The 18,885-nt window shown below is 42.2% G+C and overlaps 2 protein-coding genes across 6 annotated transcripts in view; both read right to left on the bottom strand.

The window, feature by feature from the left end:
• Positions 1-1,136: 1,136 nt before the first annotated feature.
• Positions 1,137-10,020, bottom strand: BCL10 (BCL10 immune signaling adaptor). 3 transcript variants are annotated; one of them, XM_068952624.1, is made up of 3 exons: positions 9,871-10,020; positions 4,835-5,123; positions 1,137-3,746 (listed from the first exon to the last, which is right to left on the bottom strand). In XM_068952624.1, the coding sequence occupies exons 1-3, from the start codon at positions 9,940-9,942 to the stop codon at positions 3,379-3,381; spliced, it is 729 nt and encodes a 242-aa protein (XP_068808725.1). In that variant the 5' UTR covers positions 9,943-10,020; the 3' UTR covers positions 1,137-3,378. The 3 variants fall into 3 exon arrangements, with proteins under 3 accessions (XP_068808725.1, XP_068808726.1, XP_068808727.1); XM_068952625.1 differs by having other exon boundaries at positions 9,883-10,020; XM_068952626.1 differs by lacking the exon at positions 9,871-10,020 and adding an exon at positions 9,524-9,624.
• A 4,182-nt stretch (positions 10,021-14,202) lies between these two features.
• DDAH1 (dimethylarginine dimethylaminohydrolase 1) overlaps positions 14,203-18,885 on the bottom strand; it is a 106,082-nt gene continuing 101,399 nt past the window's right edge. For all 3 annotated transcript variants that reach the window (XM_068952623.1, XM_068952622.1, XM_009673207.2), the window contains one exon: positions 14,203-18,852. In XM_068952623.1, the coding sequence (XP_068808724.1) occupies positions 18,736-18,852 (117 nt within the window). In that variant the 3' untranslated portion in view covers positions 14,203-18,735. The remainder of the gene's footprint in view (positions 18,853-18,885) is intronic.

Genomic DNA, 18,885 nt, shown 5'->3' with positions numbered 1-18,885 from the left:
GCTCCGGGCGCTTCTGAGCGCCCAGCGGACAGGCCGGATGGAAAGTGGTGCCCTTTTTGAACTCGCATTTGGGTGAAAAAAGCGTTCAACCCCAGTAACTTGGTACTCTTTCCGCTTTCAATTGACCCTCGCCAGACAAGAAAAAAAGAAAGGAGGGTGTGTGGGGGGGTGGGGGGGAAGACATGAACCCGAGACCCTTTCTTTGACACCTGCAGGCCGAGCTAGGATAAGCAGCTTTTTACTCGGTATGTTAGAATATTAGCTAACCCGGGGTAGTTTAAGCTCTAAGCATTGCATATCCAGGTCTAGCTTACGTAGTCCTGGCGTCTGTCTTTCCCAAGACTTTGTAGATTCTTTTTGTAGATTTTACAAATATGCTGGGAAATATTTTCACTAGACTTCTCTTCGTCAAGAAGGCCCAAACATCTGCTTTTGAACCAGCTAGAAGTTCTTCTTAGCAGTGCTTACACCATACTATCAAGGAAGCAGGAAAAGGACCAAGAGGCTTTGGTTATAAGATGATCTGTTAATTTATTGGAAAGGTATTAAACTGTCTAGCTGATCTCTCATTATCAATACTATAAAAGAATCTCTTTTAAAACTAACCCTACACCCAAAGTACTAGGAAAACACAAACACTGAAGGGACCCTCCACGCTCCTTGCAGTACTCGAGACTCCTGCACCCTCCTTTTTTCAGCCACACTCCTCAGCGCTTGAGGATTTTCTTTCTCCTCTGCTTTTCAAAAATCTTAAATTAAGACTGATGCTATTACATGCATGGATGGAAGCAACATTTCTCATGGTGCATCTTTAAGTTGAAGTATTAAGTAATTTAAAAATAAAGAATCAGGTTACTGATGCTAGTCGTGAGCCACAGAAACTGCAGCTAAGGAGACGACGTTTTCATTTCGCATGCACGTTCTCCTACACACTGCTCTTGAATGCAGTCTTGCAGGCACAGGTGTTTCACATTAAGTCAGTCTTTCCACCAAAGACAACCTTCTCTCTTTAAAAGAAAAAGAGAACAAAACCCTCTCACTCGCACAGACCCAAAACCACACACTCAGATACTACCTTGAACTGCTCTTAAAACCTATGCATTTTAATAATGTTAGAGACAGACTGGAAAACAGGCTATTACGCAAAAGAATTTTATTTCAAAAGTTGTGATAAAAATATTTCACAAATTAAAAAGAAATGCATGTTACAAATATTTGGTAAGATTATACATTCATTTAAAATCTCAGGTTTAATAAGCTCCACTGCAGGAGAGCTCTCTGCACAGGAAGACCTACTGCACACTGTGCAGCGTGGTAGGCAGCACACATTATACCTTCCGATTTACAGTTACAAGACAGTGCTTGCCTTAAGCTGATGCACTTACTAGTTAGCGGCAAGCTTGTTCTCTCTCTCTCTCTTTCCTCCATTTACAAGAGTCCAAGAAGCTCAAGTAAACACAGAGCAGACTCTCATGCAAACTCCTGAATGCTTTTCTAAAACTGAGTTAAAAATACACTTAAAAGGGAAGTTGATGTGTCCATTGGCTGGAAAGGAATCAAGGGCTCACAGCAATGAAGGGACCCAAACCTAAGCTTTAACAAAGCAGTAAAACAGGTTTGGGAATACAAGTGCAGCTCTTAAAGCAGTTGCAGTGACAGAGGGAGCATTTAGACCTACATATATATATATTTTAATACCCTGAGTATGTGCAACTACAGTTCAAGTTTATAGGAGACAGGCATTTAACAAACCCTTAACCTTCATGATACAGAGTAAGATATTTGCTTGTATTTAGGCACTTAACTCCCAGAGCGCCTTCAGAACTGAAGCAGTTTAGAGGCATTTTGACCATCAGGATGGTCTGCCACCTTAGATGTTCACAAAACCAAGGATTCTTATAAACAATATACAAAAGCCCACATCTTTATCAGATGTGGGCAAGTTACTTATATACTAAAGATGGAATGTAGTTAAACACTGCCGTTTATTTGAATCTACTTCCAAAACCAGAGCAAATATGACAAAAACATTGAGACTGTATTGTGGTCTTGCAAAGTCTCTGACTCCAGACAAGGAGAACATGTTTAGAAATATTACCTGGCTTGAGGTTAAATAGAATAAAATGGCTATAGTGGTCTATGAGAGACAAATTAATTTAAAGCCTTAAATACAAACCTACCTTTTGATATACTGAAAGCATCACTTTAAAATGTAGTATGCAGAACAGTTACCTATACACATTTTTGAGTAAGAGCTTGTCTTTGGCGAATAATTTTTAAATGATTTAAGCCAGCTTCATAAAAAGTAGATTGCAACTTAGGAGGAGAGTATGAGGAATATAGCACGTTAAACCGTATCAGGAAATATGAGAACCTTCCCATGTTGAAATAGTTTAAATGTGTTTGACTCCAAACAATTTGAAATGTAAACGTGTCTATCTGCTTTGACAAGTACATATCTGAAGTGCAACATTTTCAGGAGTCCTTCAGTGAAGGATACTTTCTTGCTACAGGACTCCTCCTCTACCTATCTACTGGGACAAAGCATACACACTTTGCTCCTTAATAGCATTATAGAGTAAGATTTTCTTACAGTCCACATGATGTGGTCACAGCAGTTTACATTCCTTTCCAGTATTCCATGTGATTTTAAATTTAAAGTGCATTTCAAATCAGAAATCTCTAAATAATATACAAGAATAATATGCTAAAACTTGTGGAAGCATATTTACCTACTCAAATCACTGCAATATTGAGTGCCTTTCAACTTACTACTAGCACAAAGAACAAAGTTCAGAAAATTAAAAGAGTTCTTACAAACAAGCATAGCTACAGATTTGGTCAGATTCAGTTTTTGCAATGGAAGCTACACACCTCTACACGGAAGGCAGACTTTCTCCTACAAAGAAACACTTAATTTAAGCTTTTCAGGAAGTGAGTTTAAGCTTTAAGTTCAGAAGGTTATTTTTTAATACTCAAGTTCTTTTCCTAAGCATCTTTCCCACCCACCTGTCACAGAAACATTAGGGGGGAAAAAAGTTACTGTAGGAACATAAAATAAACCGCTGTTCTGTAACTGCAGCTTAAATATCTGCAATTAACATTAAAATATGAAACCCTAAATAAGCTAGTTTAAAAAACAAATCTTTGCTGGTGTAGTACCTTTTTTTTTTTTTTTAAAAAGCGCCCTAAAGAACATAAAAATCAAGCAGCTACAGTGTCACCTGATGATACTGTTTTTAAGGAGTTCGGTATTTTTGTAAATAGCACGGGTTATTTCTCTGATTTTGCAGATTAACAGTTTGAAAACATTTATCCTTACAAGACATCACACAAAATTTCAATACCCTTTGGATGAACACACAAAGTCACTCCAGTTCACTGTGGCTGAAGAGAACGTGACCTTAAAGGCAAAAAGACATTGTCACTTGAACTGGTAGAAGGTTCTTGCTGTTCTGACTGAAGTTCTGGTGGGAGAGGTGGTGCACCAGGATCTCCAGGTCCTGGAAGGGGGCCCGAGAAAACCACGTTCTCTGTACTTCCCATCTCTGCAATTGGTAAATTCATTGAACGAAGAGAGACAGCAGACACAAATGCAGCAGTACTGTACTCTTCTTCTGGATGATGTATCTGGGTAGAATCTTTGTCTTTTGTTTTTTCAAAAAAGTTAGACTCATCAGAATATGATCTAGAAAGGTTATTTGTTCCTCCATACAATGAGGTCATACAGGTGCTGCAGCTTAGACCTAAGACAGAAACAGAGACTAAATTTAATTGCAACATGATGCACTCAAACCTGTACCGTACCCGAGTATCTGTAAGACATTATCAAAGATCACGCTCTAGTATTTTTAACAGACTATCCTCTTTATCGTGCATGTGATATTGCAATGTTCATGATGACTTAGTAAATACATACATGTTGTCCAGTCAGCTCACGTGAATGAGTTTCTCTATACCTACCAGTGAAGGTCAGCTATTAGCTAGCTGACATAGATGTACTAACGTTTAACTTTACTTCAGGAATTTTGAGCTCTTTGGCCTATCTTTTGATAGATTTTTCTCACTATATTCTTCAAATAAACTTTTAAAAGCTTCAGCTACATACTTCTAATCCAGAGTGGACTGCATTCGAAGGCAGTTCTACGTGAAGCTAGAGAAAATTCCAGCCCACCTCTTCTTTATTTTTCTTTTGATGTGTGTGCAAGGGGAAATAAGGTTTTTGGTTTTGAAGGCTTATAATTTCATTTTCTGCCTTAAAACAGAAGTACAGATAGTGACTTAGTTTTTTGTGTCAACAAAACCTGTCTGTACGAAGCAACACGTGTACATATTCATAAAGTCTCACTTTAAGTTTTAGCATTGAAGGTGTTCATACGAATTCTCCTCAGCTTGCATTTGCTGGCTTATCCGCTGTTAACATGTACATTTTAACAAAACCAGAGCATCCTGCCACTGCAGTGAATAGTTTCAAGAGAAAAGAAAGATGGAAGATAACCACCTATTTTGAGTTCTGTATTAGAACCTCATAGAAAACAGAAGTGAAGTGTGGAAACAGACTTGTTCATTATAATAACCCATGGTAATTTTTTGCAATTTGTCATTTATGATATGCTCAAACGGTAAGATGACAAAACCAGGACACATGCCCTGGGATCTTAAACCCAAACTGGTGCCGTTTGCTTGCCCTACAAAGTTTCCAAGAACGTTGTCCCAAACGCTAGGAGAAGAAAAAATTTGTAAAAAACACATATTAAAGAACTGTGGGAGTTAAATTTTGGAGTCCCTCAGAATAAAATTTCTATTGTAAAAGATACCAGCATAAACTTCTCACCTTTGAGAGCTTCAAGTTTTTCATTTTTGACTTTCAACACTACGTCAGTTATCTTTTGTAACAGGAAGTTTTGTGTTCTTTCTCGCCTGATAGATTCAATCAAAGCATCTAGTCCCTTTGGGTTTTCTGCTAAATAGTCCAATAACTTCCCAGTTTTTTTCCTACTAGAAGATCGAGAAGAAATCTCTTCTGTGTCCTCTCTAGTGAGTATTTTCTTTGAACGTAGGTAATCGAAGTGTCTCTCAGCTATAATTTTGTCACACAAATAAGGACGCATTCTTTCTAAAGCCTAAAAGACAAAAACAAACAAGTATTAGCCAACTTTTCCATTTAATTAGAAGCCTATATTGGAAATCTATATGATTTTGCTAGACGCTGATGAAACAGTTTTTAAAGCCACCACCATGTTAACTAGCAGAGATTTTTCTCAGTGCTCTTGTCTTAAAAAAAAAGTGATTTTTAAACCATTATCTAATTTACTCAGCCATTTCATTACTTTTCTTTGAAATGAACTCAGGTTTCATGCATTTTAAATATGGCAAATACTTACTGAAAACGCTAAATTACATTAAGCCTTTGGTTATAACACTTTAGAACAAGTGCCAAATAAAAAAAGAGAAATTATACCAATAAAACACAGTTGTACCTACTCAGTTTGCCTACATGCATACTCACACTCACTGTCTGACTACTGGATTGCTGCATTTCCATACTACTTGTATCCAAGAGGCACAACTCCAATACACGGCAATTATTTCTGTTTTCTGTACAGTGACTGAAAGCCATCTCAGAGTAATAGAATTAATATACTCACTGTTTAGAAGATTTATTAAACGCCACTACTTGAGTTTACAAAGTCAGCAGATTACTGGCATCCAAAACACATGCACTTTCATACACAGATGTACCTACTCTCAACAACCTCCCTGGCCGCTTTTTATCTTTATCAAACCATCTTCTTTTGGATAAAGATTTTCTATTAAATATCTGAAGGAACCTGTATACCTCTGACATGCTGCACAGACCACCAAGAGTTAATGCAGCTCCAATGACTCTGGCAAAAGCAAAATGACCCTAACTTTAGCTAACAAGTGTAAATTTGTTGCTTAAGTCCTAACCAACAAGAGGAGAAAGAAAGAGATGGAACAATCAGCTCAAGGGAGGGGACTCTAACCATTGTCTAAAGACCCTACCATGCAGTCAGCATAGTCACCAGGCAAGATGAAGCAAAGAAGTATGCTTTGAGCACAGCTGTTCATTGTGCTTTACTTCAAAGCTACTATTAATAAAAATTAATTCAGTTTCCATTTTAAAATTTCACCTGAAGCATACACAGTATATTCCTGACACTTCTGCTTAGGATCTCATCTGATGTGAAAAATAACTTGGGTCTTATTCTTCAGCAAAGGATGACGTACATTTCACACATGGAAAGCATGGAATGGATTGTTTGCATATACCGGACTAGATGAATAGATAACCAGTTGCCTGTAAGGCGAAATGGCAAACTTAATTCAGGGCCTAAGGACAAAAGATTTTTAAGAAGCAAGTCGGCTAGCCTGCATAAAACTAGTTTTATTTGAAAATTTAATTGCTAGCTGATATCTAGTTTGCTTCAACCATGGAGAGCGCTCACTCACATACTTCATTGAAACAAAGGTAAAATGTTAAAATTTGTACACAAACAAAACATTAGGAATTAATCTTTCTGATATGTGTATACTTTCTGTAAAAAGGACTATGCTTAGTCCAGCTACAGCAAGGAAAAAAAAAAAGCTTCCCCCCAACTCTTCTTAATATTCAGCTACTTTGCTGTTGATTGCTTCCTTATTCACCTCACCAGTCATGTTTTGTCACCTTCCTGCGTGTGGCAGGTTTTGGTTCCACAGGAGCACAAGGCAATACAACAGATCACCTCTACTGTAGGGGAAGGGACTTTGTTCCTGCCAGCACGGGCCTTGAGCTCTGGCACTTGTCATGCTTTCTCAGCATGGGCTCCAATGCTCTAAAACTGCAAAACACTACCCCAGCAAAACACTGCAAGCTTTCTGCTGTTCTATCAAGTTGACACCTAGTGATTAGATTCAGTGAAAGTAGCATTTAAAAATTAAAAGATAAAAATGACTTTTTGCTTTATAGCAATTTACTGGCTCAGTAAAAAGAAATGGAGAAAAAGTTGAAAAAAAAAAAAAAAAAGAAAGACACTTTAGGACAGGTTACTACAAGGAGCAAAATACCATCTGGCATATTGTGCTAGAGGTAGCATCAATAGTTCTTAATTAAAGTTAAAACAATAAAATAAAAAATAAAGTAGTCTTCCTGGACTTCCTCATCTACTTCACTAAGCACAGCAGAATAAAAATCTGTTCTTGCAGTCTCCCTCAGGGAATCCAACAAAAACTAAACCATCAATAAACATCCTCTCACACTGGATGTGACGCCACACAGTTGCTAAGGAAAACGTCCAAAGAGCATGGATGGAGGAGAAAGGAAGGCTTTTAGCAGTAGATCATAATCACTAGATTGATTATAACGTAAAATTAAAAATAAGGGCGCAGATCCATGGTAGCTGAAACTAACTTAGGCACAAAGACGCAGTCCCGTCCGCATCACAGCTAGGTTTTCCCACCCTTTCCCTTGCACTGGTGCCTGAGAGGATCCAGTTCAAGAAACTGATCCCACATTCCCCCCACCCCCCGCATCCAGTTTACTGTGCAGTCACATGGGCACTAGTGCTGGCATAACAGAGATGTTAAGAACAGAAAAGGGAAATGGTACAACTTATATCAATTTAAGGTGCTCTGGATTAATCCCAAGCATCCAATCGCAACAAGCCCATGCTTGAATGCCTAGGAACTTTGTGGGCAATACAAATTTATTTCTCATACAAATCTCATCCTACCACCAGCAGGAAGCAGTCAAACTCTGAAACTTGAAAGCAGTCAATAAACTCTGATCGCATGATTAGAGGCAGTCAGCCCTCCTATTCCACACGTGATCTATAACAACACTTTGACTGACATTAATTTGGAACTAAACTTTTATTGCAGCTATGGTTTCACAATGATTAAGCTGGTTCTGCATACTACCCAATAAAGCAGTTGTCTTGTCCATCATCTAATCTAGATGACACACAGACAAACAGCTGAAATAATGTTATGCTCACTCAATGAGTGGCAAGATCATACTAGTGCTGTGCTGACTGTGAGAGGACAGACCAAGGCCTCATTTGGTCTAGAACTCATCATTGCAAGGCTGATCTATCAAAATTACTTGGATAACTTTGAAACAGCTAAGAAACCTTACACTGAACCAGCGCTTTGTATCTATGTAACGTATTTGTATAAAACTAATCATTTTCTACTAAGCATTAAGGTTTCCATCAGGTTCTCCAGTCAGTACAGGAGATCCTATAAGATTAAAGGCTGAATTGACATAGATGCACTTCTATAAAAACAAAAAGGCATGTGTGAATTCAGTCGCTTACACAAATTAACTTACATATCATGTTACATATATCATCTGGCTTAAGAAGTTCCTACCTTGAATGTTTTTAAACTACCAGCTGTTAACTAATGCAGTATTACCCTATGGTTCTATAGAAGCAAGAAATAACTTGAAAAACATGCCTCAAAAAGTTATCACAAAGGAATTAAGGAAAATTTTAATATGCATTAAGCTTTTAAGAAACCAGTCTTCAACAATATCATTATTAGTTCAGTAAAGAATGTTAAGAGACATGTGAGGAGAAAGGAAAAAAAAGTCAAACAAAGAAAGTCTATAGAAGAAGTTTATATGTTTTAAAGGCGCATATGCAACAAAATATAAATCAAATATAAAACATTGTACATTATAAACAGATGCTATGCATGATCAAGCAATAAATGACAAACTGTGGTGAATGTTTAAAATAAATAAATAAATAAGAACCAGTATATGTTCCTTTCAGACTATGTGGTTGGTTAGCGCATTGCTTGTTTTGCAGTCTAGCAAACCGATTTGCAATTCCAGACTGAACCAGGATGGAAGACAGTTTCCCAGAATGAAAATACAGAATTTTATCTCTGCTTAGAATGAAAACTAAAAGAATTTTCTTATTCCTCACATATTTGTATTCTCCCACTCACAGTTTATTGACAAATTGTCTCAAATTTCAGCGACTGGTTGTGATTTTTCACAGAGCACAAGGGTTGCAAGACTGTTGTCTAATAGAAAAAACATACAAAACTCACAGCAAAATAGAGTCCTCATGCCTAAGATACACTGATGTTCCACAGCTGCACACTTAACTCTCTGCAAGCATTTGCAGAAGTAAGTGGCCAAACCTGTCATTTGCCCTCTCTTCCCATAACCACAACGGAGTATCATCAGGACTAAAGAAAACTCCTAATTAGCAATGTTTCTCTTCCTGTTCCTGGGGATTTACAGTCATGAAGCATCACGATTTCAGCAGCTTCTTTCTTTTGATTTTAAGGGTGAAATAATTTTGTCAGGTCCCAAGCATCAGCGAACAAACATGGGAAAACACCAAGAAAACAAAAGAAAAGCCTTTAAAAAAAAATCAAAAAAATGCCAGTATTTAATAGAGAGAGTCACGCTCTACAAGAGCCAGCCTCGGTAATGGCGAGAGCAGCACGTTTACAGGTAACTCCTGGACCCCGCGTTAGTTATTTGTCCCTGCTACCCTACCCCTCACCGCGGCGCACAGGGACCCTCCGCTGCTCTGGCCTCCAAGCACCGCCAAGCAGTCCAGAAAGCCAGAAGAAAACCAAAGCAAGCCGGCCCCGCAGCAGGCTCGGGCACGCCGTCTCCCTCACCGCCGGGCGCTCCGCCGAGGCCCCGGCGGCCCGGCCCGGCCCGGCCCCGCCGCGGCACGTGCCCGGCCGGCGCCCGGCGGGGGCGCGCGCACGCAGCCGGCCGGCGGCCCCGCGGCCGTTGGCGTCTCCCCGCTCTGATGGCGCTTCCGCCGCCCGGGCCGCCCCCCACCGCCGCCGCCCCGGGGGCATCCCAGCCTCCCGGCCCTGCCCACCACTCACTTCCTTCTTCACCTCCGCCATCTCGTCCTCCGTCAGCAGCCGCCCCACGGACCCCGGCCCCAGACCCTCCATAGCGGAAACCCACCGCCACCGCCGCCGCCGGGGAAAACCGGTCGCGACAGCGCTTCCGGCCCCCGCCCCCGCCGGCCCCGCCCCGCCCCGCCCCCCGGCCAATCGCCCCCGCGCAGGGGGCGGGGCTGCCCACCGTGGCCAGGCCCCGCCCACGCGCGTGCGCAGGGGCGCCCAGCCTCGCCCCGCCCCTGCGGGGACTTTGCGGCCGTTGAGGCGGCCCTGGGCTCCGCGCAACGGCTGCCTGCCGTTAGGGGCGGGGGGCGGGGCGGCTGCGGGGGGCTGTGCTTCGCTGCCGCCCGCTCCGCGCAGGGCCTTGACCTACGGGGGCGGCGGTGGGCGGCCGCGGGGTGTGGTGCAAGGCGGCGGCGGCGGCGGCCGCCGCGAGTGGCTGTCTTTAAGGATTCCCGCGGTTCTGGAAACAAGCCAAGGTGGAGGCCGCGCCCCGCCGGCGAGCGGCGGCCCCCGAGGGCTCGAGTCGGGTCGCCGGCCGCAGGCACGCTGATGCTGTGATTTGACTAGTTGTCCGTCGGCGTGTGAGGCGACTCAGAAGCTGGGCAGTATCTGAGAAATAGGCATCTCGTTCTTGACAGGGCAACAATTAATTGATAGCACCCACCATACCCCTCCGAAGGCTTGGTATCCTCATGCTCTTATTTTAGCATTTAGGTATTTCCAGTGCGCTACACTCGTGACAAGAGGGAACGATTTTTCAGTCATTACGTAGTGAGCTCCCAGGAAAATCAGAGCGTGCGTCTGGAAAGGAGGGCTGGGGGAGACAGCAAGTTGCTTGGGAGGCTGCATGTCATCCAAGTCTTGGATTACATGAGAAAATAAGAGAGGTCGAGGTGGAAGAGTGGTCATAGTTACGGAATAAAACTGGGCAACAATGGCAAGAGACAGTGAGAGAGAGCATGGAAAATTAAATGAGAGGCGATTCGATTAGAAAATACCTTTGAAGAGGGAAGAAAATATTTTCTGAAAAGAAAATAATTCGTAGAAGAAGCATAAAAGGAAGCACGGGTACTGACAAGAGCATAGAAGTAGGAAGAAATGGGAAAGCAAAGCAAGAAATGTTGAGAGAGACATAAGAAATAATTTTCATTTGTTGGGAAAAAAAAATCTCTAATGATTAATTAGCTTCTAACAAAATAACTGAAGGACGCTTCTGCTTTGGGTGCTAGACGTTACGTACATACCAGCAGGTACAGTAGAGCTTTAAATGCAAAGATTGGGAGCGGCTGCTGCTCGTTTAGCCAGAAAGAAAGAAAGTCGTCGCTAGAGGGTGCCAGGACGCCACGGGGAGGCCGCGGCGGCGCCGCTCCGCGCCCGCGGGGCTGCTCCGCCCTCGCCGCGGCGGCTCCCAGCGACGGGGCGGCGGCGGCGCCGCAGCCGAGCGCTTAAAGCCCGCCCAGGGCGAAGCCTGAGGAGTAAACGATCTCTCAGCTTGTCGAAAGCAAAACAAAGGCTATCGCTGAGGTCTTAAAACTGGTAGTTAAACATTAACACGTATAAGGAGGAGAAACAATCAGTAGTAGCTCTTGCTGTTATTAAGGGAAAACTGGTTTTGCAAACGTCTTGCAAAAGTCCTTTTCCAGGGTATGCCTTTTTAGTGGGATCATACTTCAGATATTAACTGTCACGGTACCTATTTCACAGTGCTTGCTTTTCCAACTTTTCAGCAGACACTAAAGTGCCCTGCCCAGGACACTTCAGTCACCATTGTTAACCTGGAGACAATGCTGATTTCCGTTGACTTGGCTGTTAAAACCACAGCCAGGCTGCAAAGTGGCTATCAGAAACCATCACCAAGCTCCGCTCCCTGCTGCTGCTGCAAAGGACATGTCTACCCGTGGAAGGGCCTCGCCACCGGCCGCCCCCTCGCTGCCCGCTGGCAGCCCTGCCTGGTCGCAGCCTGGCACCAACCCCTGCTACAGCCCCAGTCTTGCAGCGTTGTTACGTGCACCCAGGAACCCTTTTTTTGCTCTAGCACATTTGAGGATCCCAAAGCTGTCTTGTGTATTTGAGGATTAAACATCTCAAATATGATGTAAACAAATATTTACTTTGTATTTCCTTTCCAGTGAGCTGAAGGGCATGGCGGTACTTTTCAAGTCCCAGTGCCTAAATTGATACTCCTTAATCTGTGTTAGGCACCCAACTACGTGGCCGGGTTTCAGCGCCTCTGAAGTGTCCAGCGAGCTCATCGTGGCCAGCTGACGCCTTTGGGACAGAGCCAGGCATGTCCCCAGCTCCTGACTCCCATTCATGTTCATTAACCCCAGTGACTTCCAGCTCCTCCTCGTCAAGGTGAATGCTGGTGCAGATTTTGCTGGCTCCGTATAATACTTTTGATAAAAATAGCTACCGCACATTCTGGATTTAGAATATTTAAAAATAACCTTGCCCAGTGACCGAGGTGCAGTTCAAAGCCATGTGATGTCTGGAGAGCTAGACTCCTGGATTCCTGAGCCGTGTATGAGACAAACTGCAAGGAATGAACTTCAGGAATCAGAGAAAAGGGCATCTGGTAGCGAATACAAGAATAGACTGCATTTTAGCAGGTTTACTGCCAGTAACTCCTGACAGGAATTAATGGTCCAGGCAGCTGGAAGACGACTACTGTCAGTGTGAAATTCATTTCAGGAGGTCAGGATCAGTTCAGTTTCAAGAAGGGAGTCTTAGGAGTGCATTACAGAGAATTTCTTTCAAGGGAGCTGGGAAGATTTTGGACACTGCCTTGGTTATATGAGCACGTATACATGTAATCACCACCCCGACTATGCTTGTGAAATTTCAGATACTGCTTACAAACGAGCGCTGCTCAAGGACACGTCTTCCACCCTATCGATCCCAGAAAACGTCATAACGCTGTCGCAGCTGGTGAGAAGCGGTCAGTGGACCTTTCTGTATTGTGACCAGCTCCAGGCTTTCTCCCCACCTTGGTGCTCAGGACCAGCCGTGTTCCCCCCTCCCCCCCCCCAATCCTGTCCTGCAGGGGTGTGGTGCCAGCTCTGGCCCTTCGCCCCCTTCTCATGCGCAGGTCAGGGTGGCCCTGGGACAAGCCCTTGCTCAAGCCACAGCCCCTGCCTGGCACCTGCGGGAGGTTATGACTGATGCTTTTTGGCAGACTGCATTTACAGTGGAGCGTGAACTTGTATACCCAGCACAGAAAGTTTGTGCTGGCTACAGTAATAGTCTACAGCTGAATTTCTCAACGGGCACTTCTTTTTAAATGATTTTCATGCTTTTGCATGTTTCTATATTCTTTGAGCGGAGCTTCTTAATGTGGCAAATGGGAATATTTTTCTGTAGCTTTTGTGTTATTTTTAATTCCTGTCACTTAGAAACAAATTTAAGTAAATTGCTATCAACTCTCCCCTGTAGATGTGGTTATACAACGATGCTTATATATGGTGCTGGTTATAATATTAAGTAATTGCACCAAGCTAAATGTATCCACATTAGAGGTTGTACAGTCTGGACGTGATACAATTCTTTTGCTACAGTACAGTAGTTGGATTTTCTTAAATACAAAGTTGAAGTGACAATACTGAGGCCTTGACTAATTAAAACTTCGATTGCCACAAGGTGGCACTGAACACCTATGAGCACTTACATGGTCCACGCAGCCCAGAGTAACTGCATTGTCTCCCGCTGTGATTAATTCTCAAATCATAGTCTACCCATGTTAGAGCACAGTGGTACAGGCAGAGACCAGCCATATACGCTACTTATAGCACACAAGGACGATTTAAATATAAAACATGCAGCCATCTGCCCTGTTATCCACTGTGTGATGTCCATAATGTAGTCAACTCTCTAGACATCTCAGATGAAGAGGAGATGACACAGGAGCTTTGTGAAGAAATTCAGCCCAGTGGTCGTGCCACTAAACCTTTGCAGTTTCACCTTGTGTAACCTGCACTAAATACAGTGGACTACGGAGAAAATATTATACTACAATAACATGTAGTTACCTTGGACAGTAACAAAATAAAATCACAGCCATCGTATCTAGAACACTATGGCAATGCCTCTTCTATAGACATTATCTTAAATGTAAGCCCAAAATCATGATTTGTTTTTGAAGAGCCAAGATTTCTTTTAAAAGGTTTAAAGGTTTTAGCACAAGTGTCTATTGTCGGCTTTATTTCTAGGCATGTTATAAGCTTCACAATAAAAAAAAAAAACAGCATGAAACAATACAAAATCAAATACACGTGCTTTTGGTTTCAAAATAAGAGGCAAAACTACACAGTCCACAGTACAACTGACACTTTATTCCTTTGTGATGGGGATATATAGTATTGAAACTGCAAGAGTCACAAAAAATCAAAGTGCAAACCTCTATTAGAATAGATTATGGAATGTATTGATGTTTTTGGCACAAAAAGTGGGCAACTATATACTGTAACAAGATTTTAAGTTTAATGAAATCTAACACTTTTGTTTTCAGTAGTCATATTTGTGCACTGCAGAACAATACAACGTAAAACAGTGACTAACACAATTCACATGCAACTCTATACAAGTTACATCATACGTCCAGTTAAAACTTTTCTGAAAATGCAAGTGAGATCCAACGATACTGCGTTCACAATCACTTAATAAACACTACCCTTCTAAGTCTTATCTTTTCAGCTTCCTTATTAATAAAAACAGAGAATCTTAAATAGCAAATTATTTTCCCCAAACAAATTGAATTTTGAGTTTTTCTACCAAAGTAATTTAGCTCTGACTTCATTGATCTAGTGTTTAATAAGCTGAATGAAATCAAAAGCCATTTTTTTCATATTTCATTCCCAACTTGCTGTGAACAAACAGAAAAAGCAGATTCATTGTTCTGCATTTCACTGAATTTTTATTTTTAAAATTGGACACGGTGTGCATAGGAGCTCTGTACCTATCTCATGGAAATCACTCAAAAATTCAGAGAATAGCTCCATACAGTGGCATCTATTTAAGACTGGAAAAAAGTATATTTGCAAGGAAAGACAATAATGCAGAAATGGAAGAATTCAAGTTTATCTGTAAGGTACAACTATGCATTCACATTTTCATTGCAGAGAGAGAGAGACACACACACACTGTATTCACATTCTGTTGAAGAGGGAAACCCACATATCACAACCTTTTCCTGGACTCATAGTAAGTAACAGATAACAACATCCGTGAAAGATCTATAATAAGCATAGTAGCTCTTTCATTTGATCTGAGTTAAACTGCTTGCTTGAAAAAAAAACTAGACCAAACAAACCAGTGACGAGTAATTCGAATCCCATTGCTGAGCTATTAACCACAAGATCTTGTATAGTGCCCTGCTATGTCATACAGTCTGACAGTTGTTATCAAATATTTCATGTGGGCTGCCTATTAGTGTGCAGTGTCTCATCTCCTTTTTTGGTTTGGGATTTTACCATATTAGTCAAGGATGATGATTTACACTAGGCATCTGAAAAATGTTCTAGTGACAAGATGTACAGGATGCCCATTAAATGCATTCTGTGTTACAGCAGAAACGTTCTCACAATTGAATTCTTCAGACGGGCAACAGAAAAACGACCAAGTAGCAAGAACAGCAAGCATTTGGCATGATTTTGGTTCTTAGTACCATACTGCAAATGCACAAACTGAAGTGCTCTTAATTTTGTTGCTTTATAATGCCATAATAAAGTGAAAAGCAGAGAGAGGAAAGCAATCCCACTAAACAGCTTAGATGACTTTTGGCCTTGGACTAAGATGTAATTCAGAGCATCTCTGTCAGGAGCCTATGACACCTATCAAACCAATGGAGACAAAGCAAGCATGATTATATGCCTGAAGTTAGACAGTTTGAATACGTCTTAAAATCATTACTTGAAGGAATTCAGGTGCCTCAGCCACTCTCCTGCTCTTTCTGTAGACTAAAATGCAGCCTTGAAAGCAAGGAAATCTAAACGGCAATTGGTGAAAGAGCAACCTCTCTGGAAAGTGAGATGCTTTGCAGCTCTGAGATCCAATCTTCCCCTCCTCAGCGAGGACATCCTCTTGCACTAACTCTCCCTCCCTTGAGGGACCTGGGGGGAATCCCTCATCACCCATTCTTTCAGGGACACAAGATAACAACAGTGTCCACCACGAATGAATGGAGCAAGCCTAACAAAGAGGAGTCACCCTCTAGGTACACAGTTCCTGTTGATAGTTATTCCTCTTGCTCAAAAAGTTTCTCAGAGTAAAAGTGGTCCCCTGGCATCTGCTCAAGGAGGGAGGAAATGTAGGACAGCCTGTTAAGGGTTGGGATACTTTGGAGTGAGCTGTGAGGGGAAGAGACAGGAGTGCAGAAAAAGGAAACTGAAGGAACAGAAGAACTGAGACAACGGAAGGAAAATTTGGGGGATTTTTTAAAAGAGGGAAGTGCTTATCATGCAATAAACTCGAAACCACAGCCTGAGGAAGAGAGAAACAGTGAAAGGTGAGAGCAGATAAAAAAAAAAAAACCCACAACAGAAAGTTGGAGACAAACCGAACAGAAATCCTAGAGCCTAACGATGGCACAGTGCTACAGTGGGATGCTCTGGCTCCTGGCGAGACGAGGGAGAGGGACTGCAGCCCGCGGACAGGGCGAGGCGTGGCCAGGCCCACAGACAGGCGACAACAGATTCTGCTCCGCTTTACACAACAGCTCCCACAGCTACATATGTTTTTAAAAGGATGTAGCTTGCCTCTAGATGGTCATGGTTAAATACTACAGGGTTACTTTTTGGCACAGAATCTTCTTTGTTTAATATCAAGGGATTCTAAAATGCAAGAAGCTTTATCAGATGTTTAAAAAAAGCCAAGGGAAGGAGGGAAAGGAGATTCCCCACTACAACGTTTCCAACCTTAGAGCTTGACCATGCAAATCATGCTGAAACGATGGCACGTGGCAACGGAGGAGCCAAAGGGAAACGTGAGGCGAATCCTTGGGAATGGCACGCAGCCCTAAAACCTGCACCTTGCTGTCTGGCTGGCTAGAGACTTCCTTTGGGACATGCTCTCTTTTCACATACTTTTTATTCTCGTCATTGATACCTCCTGTCGTCACAGGACACAATGCATTCAGAGGGCATTTGATGTATCCCGGTAGCTGCCAGGACGTATGAACTTCCTTTGCTCCACATTAGCTGCTGAGGTGAGATGTGTTTACGCTGCTACACCGAGAGTGCAGAGGAAGTTTGTGAATATAAGTGCTTGCGTTTCCTCCCCTATGACTGCGTAAAAAAGCATGCAGATTTCCAAAGGATGTTGTAGCGTGCCCTCAGTTCACGCTGCTTGCTCTCCTACAGGCCATATTGACAGAGCTCCCCTGCTCACTTCCTACTGTACCTTAGCAGCACGCCAAAAGTGGTTCAGGAAAGGTGGGGGAGATGCCTAGGAAGTTGATAAAATGTTCAGACTATTCGTCAGCCTCTGGAGAGTTCCCACTACTGCTTCTGTTTGGGAATTTCTCCATCCTTAGTTTACAAATGATTTAACAAGAATCATATGAATACAATGGGGTATACTTCATGTTACTGCGGTGAAAAAAAATGTGTGAGTCAGTGGATAAGGATGTTGTGGAATTTGCTACAAAACAAATATATTTGTTTTAACTGAATACCACAGTAAATATTCATGCAATCAAAAAAAATAAGATGGTCATTGTTCCAAGGAAAACTGGCCCAAGGGCAGATAAAATACACACGCCAATCTTTCAGACAACAATGGCTTCCCTCATTCATGAGCATAATCCAGGAATAACTGTCCTTCAACTGGTTCTATCACCCTTTTCCTTTGAATTTTGCTAGTACGTGGCCCCCAAAAGAGGAGAAAACAACAACAGAGAGACTGAAATGAAAGTTCACACAGAGAGATTAAAAAAAACGCACATTCTTAGATAACTTGTGGACTTTAACTTTTCCAAAAGCACTTTGGTCTTTCATTTTGGTGGTCTACATGCTCCCTACGATCTGGCCTTTTAAAACGCTCCTCTTCTGTTCTCACTCAATTGCAAGACACAGCATCAGCAGCAAACAGGGCCCTGAACTTGTAGGACTTATCTGGTGTGGCTGCCCTACTACCTCTTTTCCTGTCATTCAGGTTTCCCAGGCAAATATTGCCCTTGAACGTGCCTGAAGGAGAAAGCTTTCTCCTAAGTTGCTGTCTCAGGTCTGAACCCGATCCGAGCCACAATCTGCCCAGCAGTGGCAATGTGATATGGCCAAGATGCTGAGCACAGCCTGCCACGCACTGCTCCAGCCAGCGTAAGGAAAGCTTCCCTGCCACATGAGATACCAAGTTCACAATCTCACTGAATTTTCTTCAGTCCCTACTGATACCTTGCATCACTGAAAGAGAGAAACAGAGAAGAAAGACTGAGGAATGGAAAAAAGATGCAGAGAAAGAAGCAAGAGAGAAAAGACAGAAGGAGAAGAAAAAACAGTGTAAAGACAACAGAGCTGCTTGAACTTCTTTGCATTAGTTGGTTTTCATACAATTTTCACACAGAATATGTTAAATCACTAAAGCTAGGGGTTAGCCACTGTAACTGTCTTCTGCTAGCCCATGGGACTAACATACTTCAGAGTGAATGTGCCCCCAGCAAAAGCGTACACCCACCTTAAATACCATCTGCAAGGACATCATAAAAACACACAAAACAAAAAAATTTGTAAACAAGGGTTAGTAGCACAGTGGTACAGTAGATTGTCAATAAAAACAATAAAAGTGTGGATACAGATTCGTCTACCTTGTATGTAACATTATTGCCAGTTACAAGGGAGGGACTCTGTAAACTCATAATTCTGAAGATTTGTTAATAAGCACAGAGCAACAGGTGAGTGCCCCGTCTACTTTCTCCAGTTCTGTGTTGGCTATTGGGATCAGCATGTGGTCCTTCAGTTTTTCAAAAACCTGTGTAAGAAATAAAATGAAAGAGAAATCATT

The sequence above is a fragment of the Struthio camelus genome, chromosome 8 (assembly GCF_040807025.1).
Source record: "Struthio camelus isolate bStrCam1 chromosome 8, bStrCam1.hap1, whole genome shotgun sequence".
Taxonomy (NCBI): Eukaryota; Metazoa; Chordata; class Aves; order Struthioniformes; family Struthionidae; genus Struthio; species Struthio camelus.
Note: the sequence above shows the minus strand (reverse complement) of the source record. Positions and strands in the feature narration are given on the sequence as shown.

Bases quoted from the DNA above. Each gene is read 5' to 3' on its own strand.
- BCL10 (XM_068952624.1), bottom strand. From the start codon at position 9,942: ATGGAGGGTCTGGGGCCGGGGTCCGTGGGGCGGCTGCTGACGGAGGAC. The intron at 5,124-9,870 runs GTGAGTGGTGGG...TTTGTCTTTTAG, and splicing joins TGGCGGAGGTGAAGAAGGAA to GCTTTAGAAAGAATGCGTCC. The intron at 3,747-4,834 runs GTGAGAAGTTTA...TTTCTGTCTTAG, and splicing joins AAAACTTGAAGCTCTCAAAG to GTCTAAGCTGCAGCACCTGT.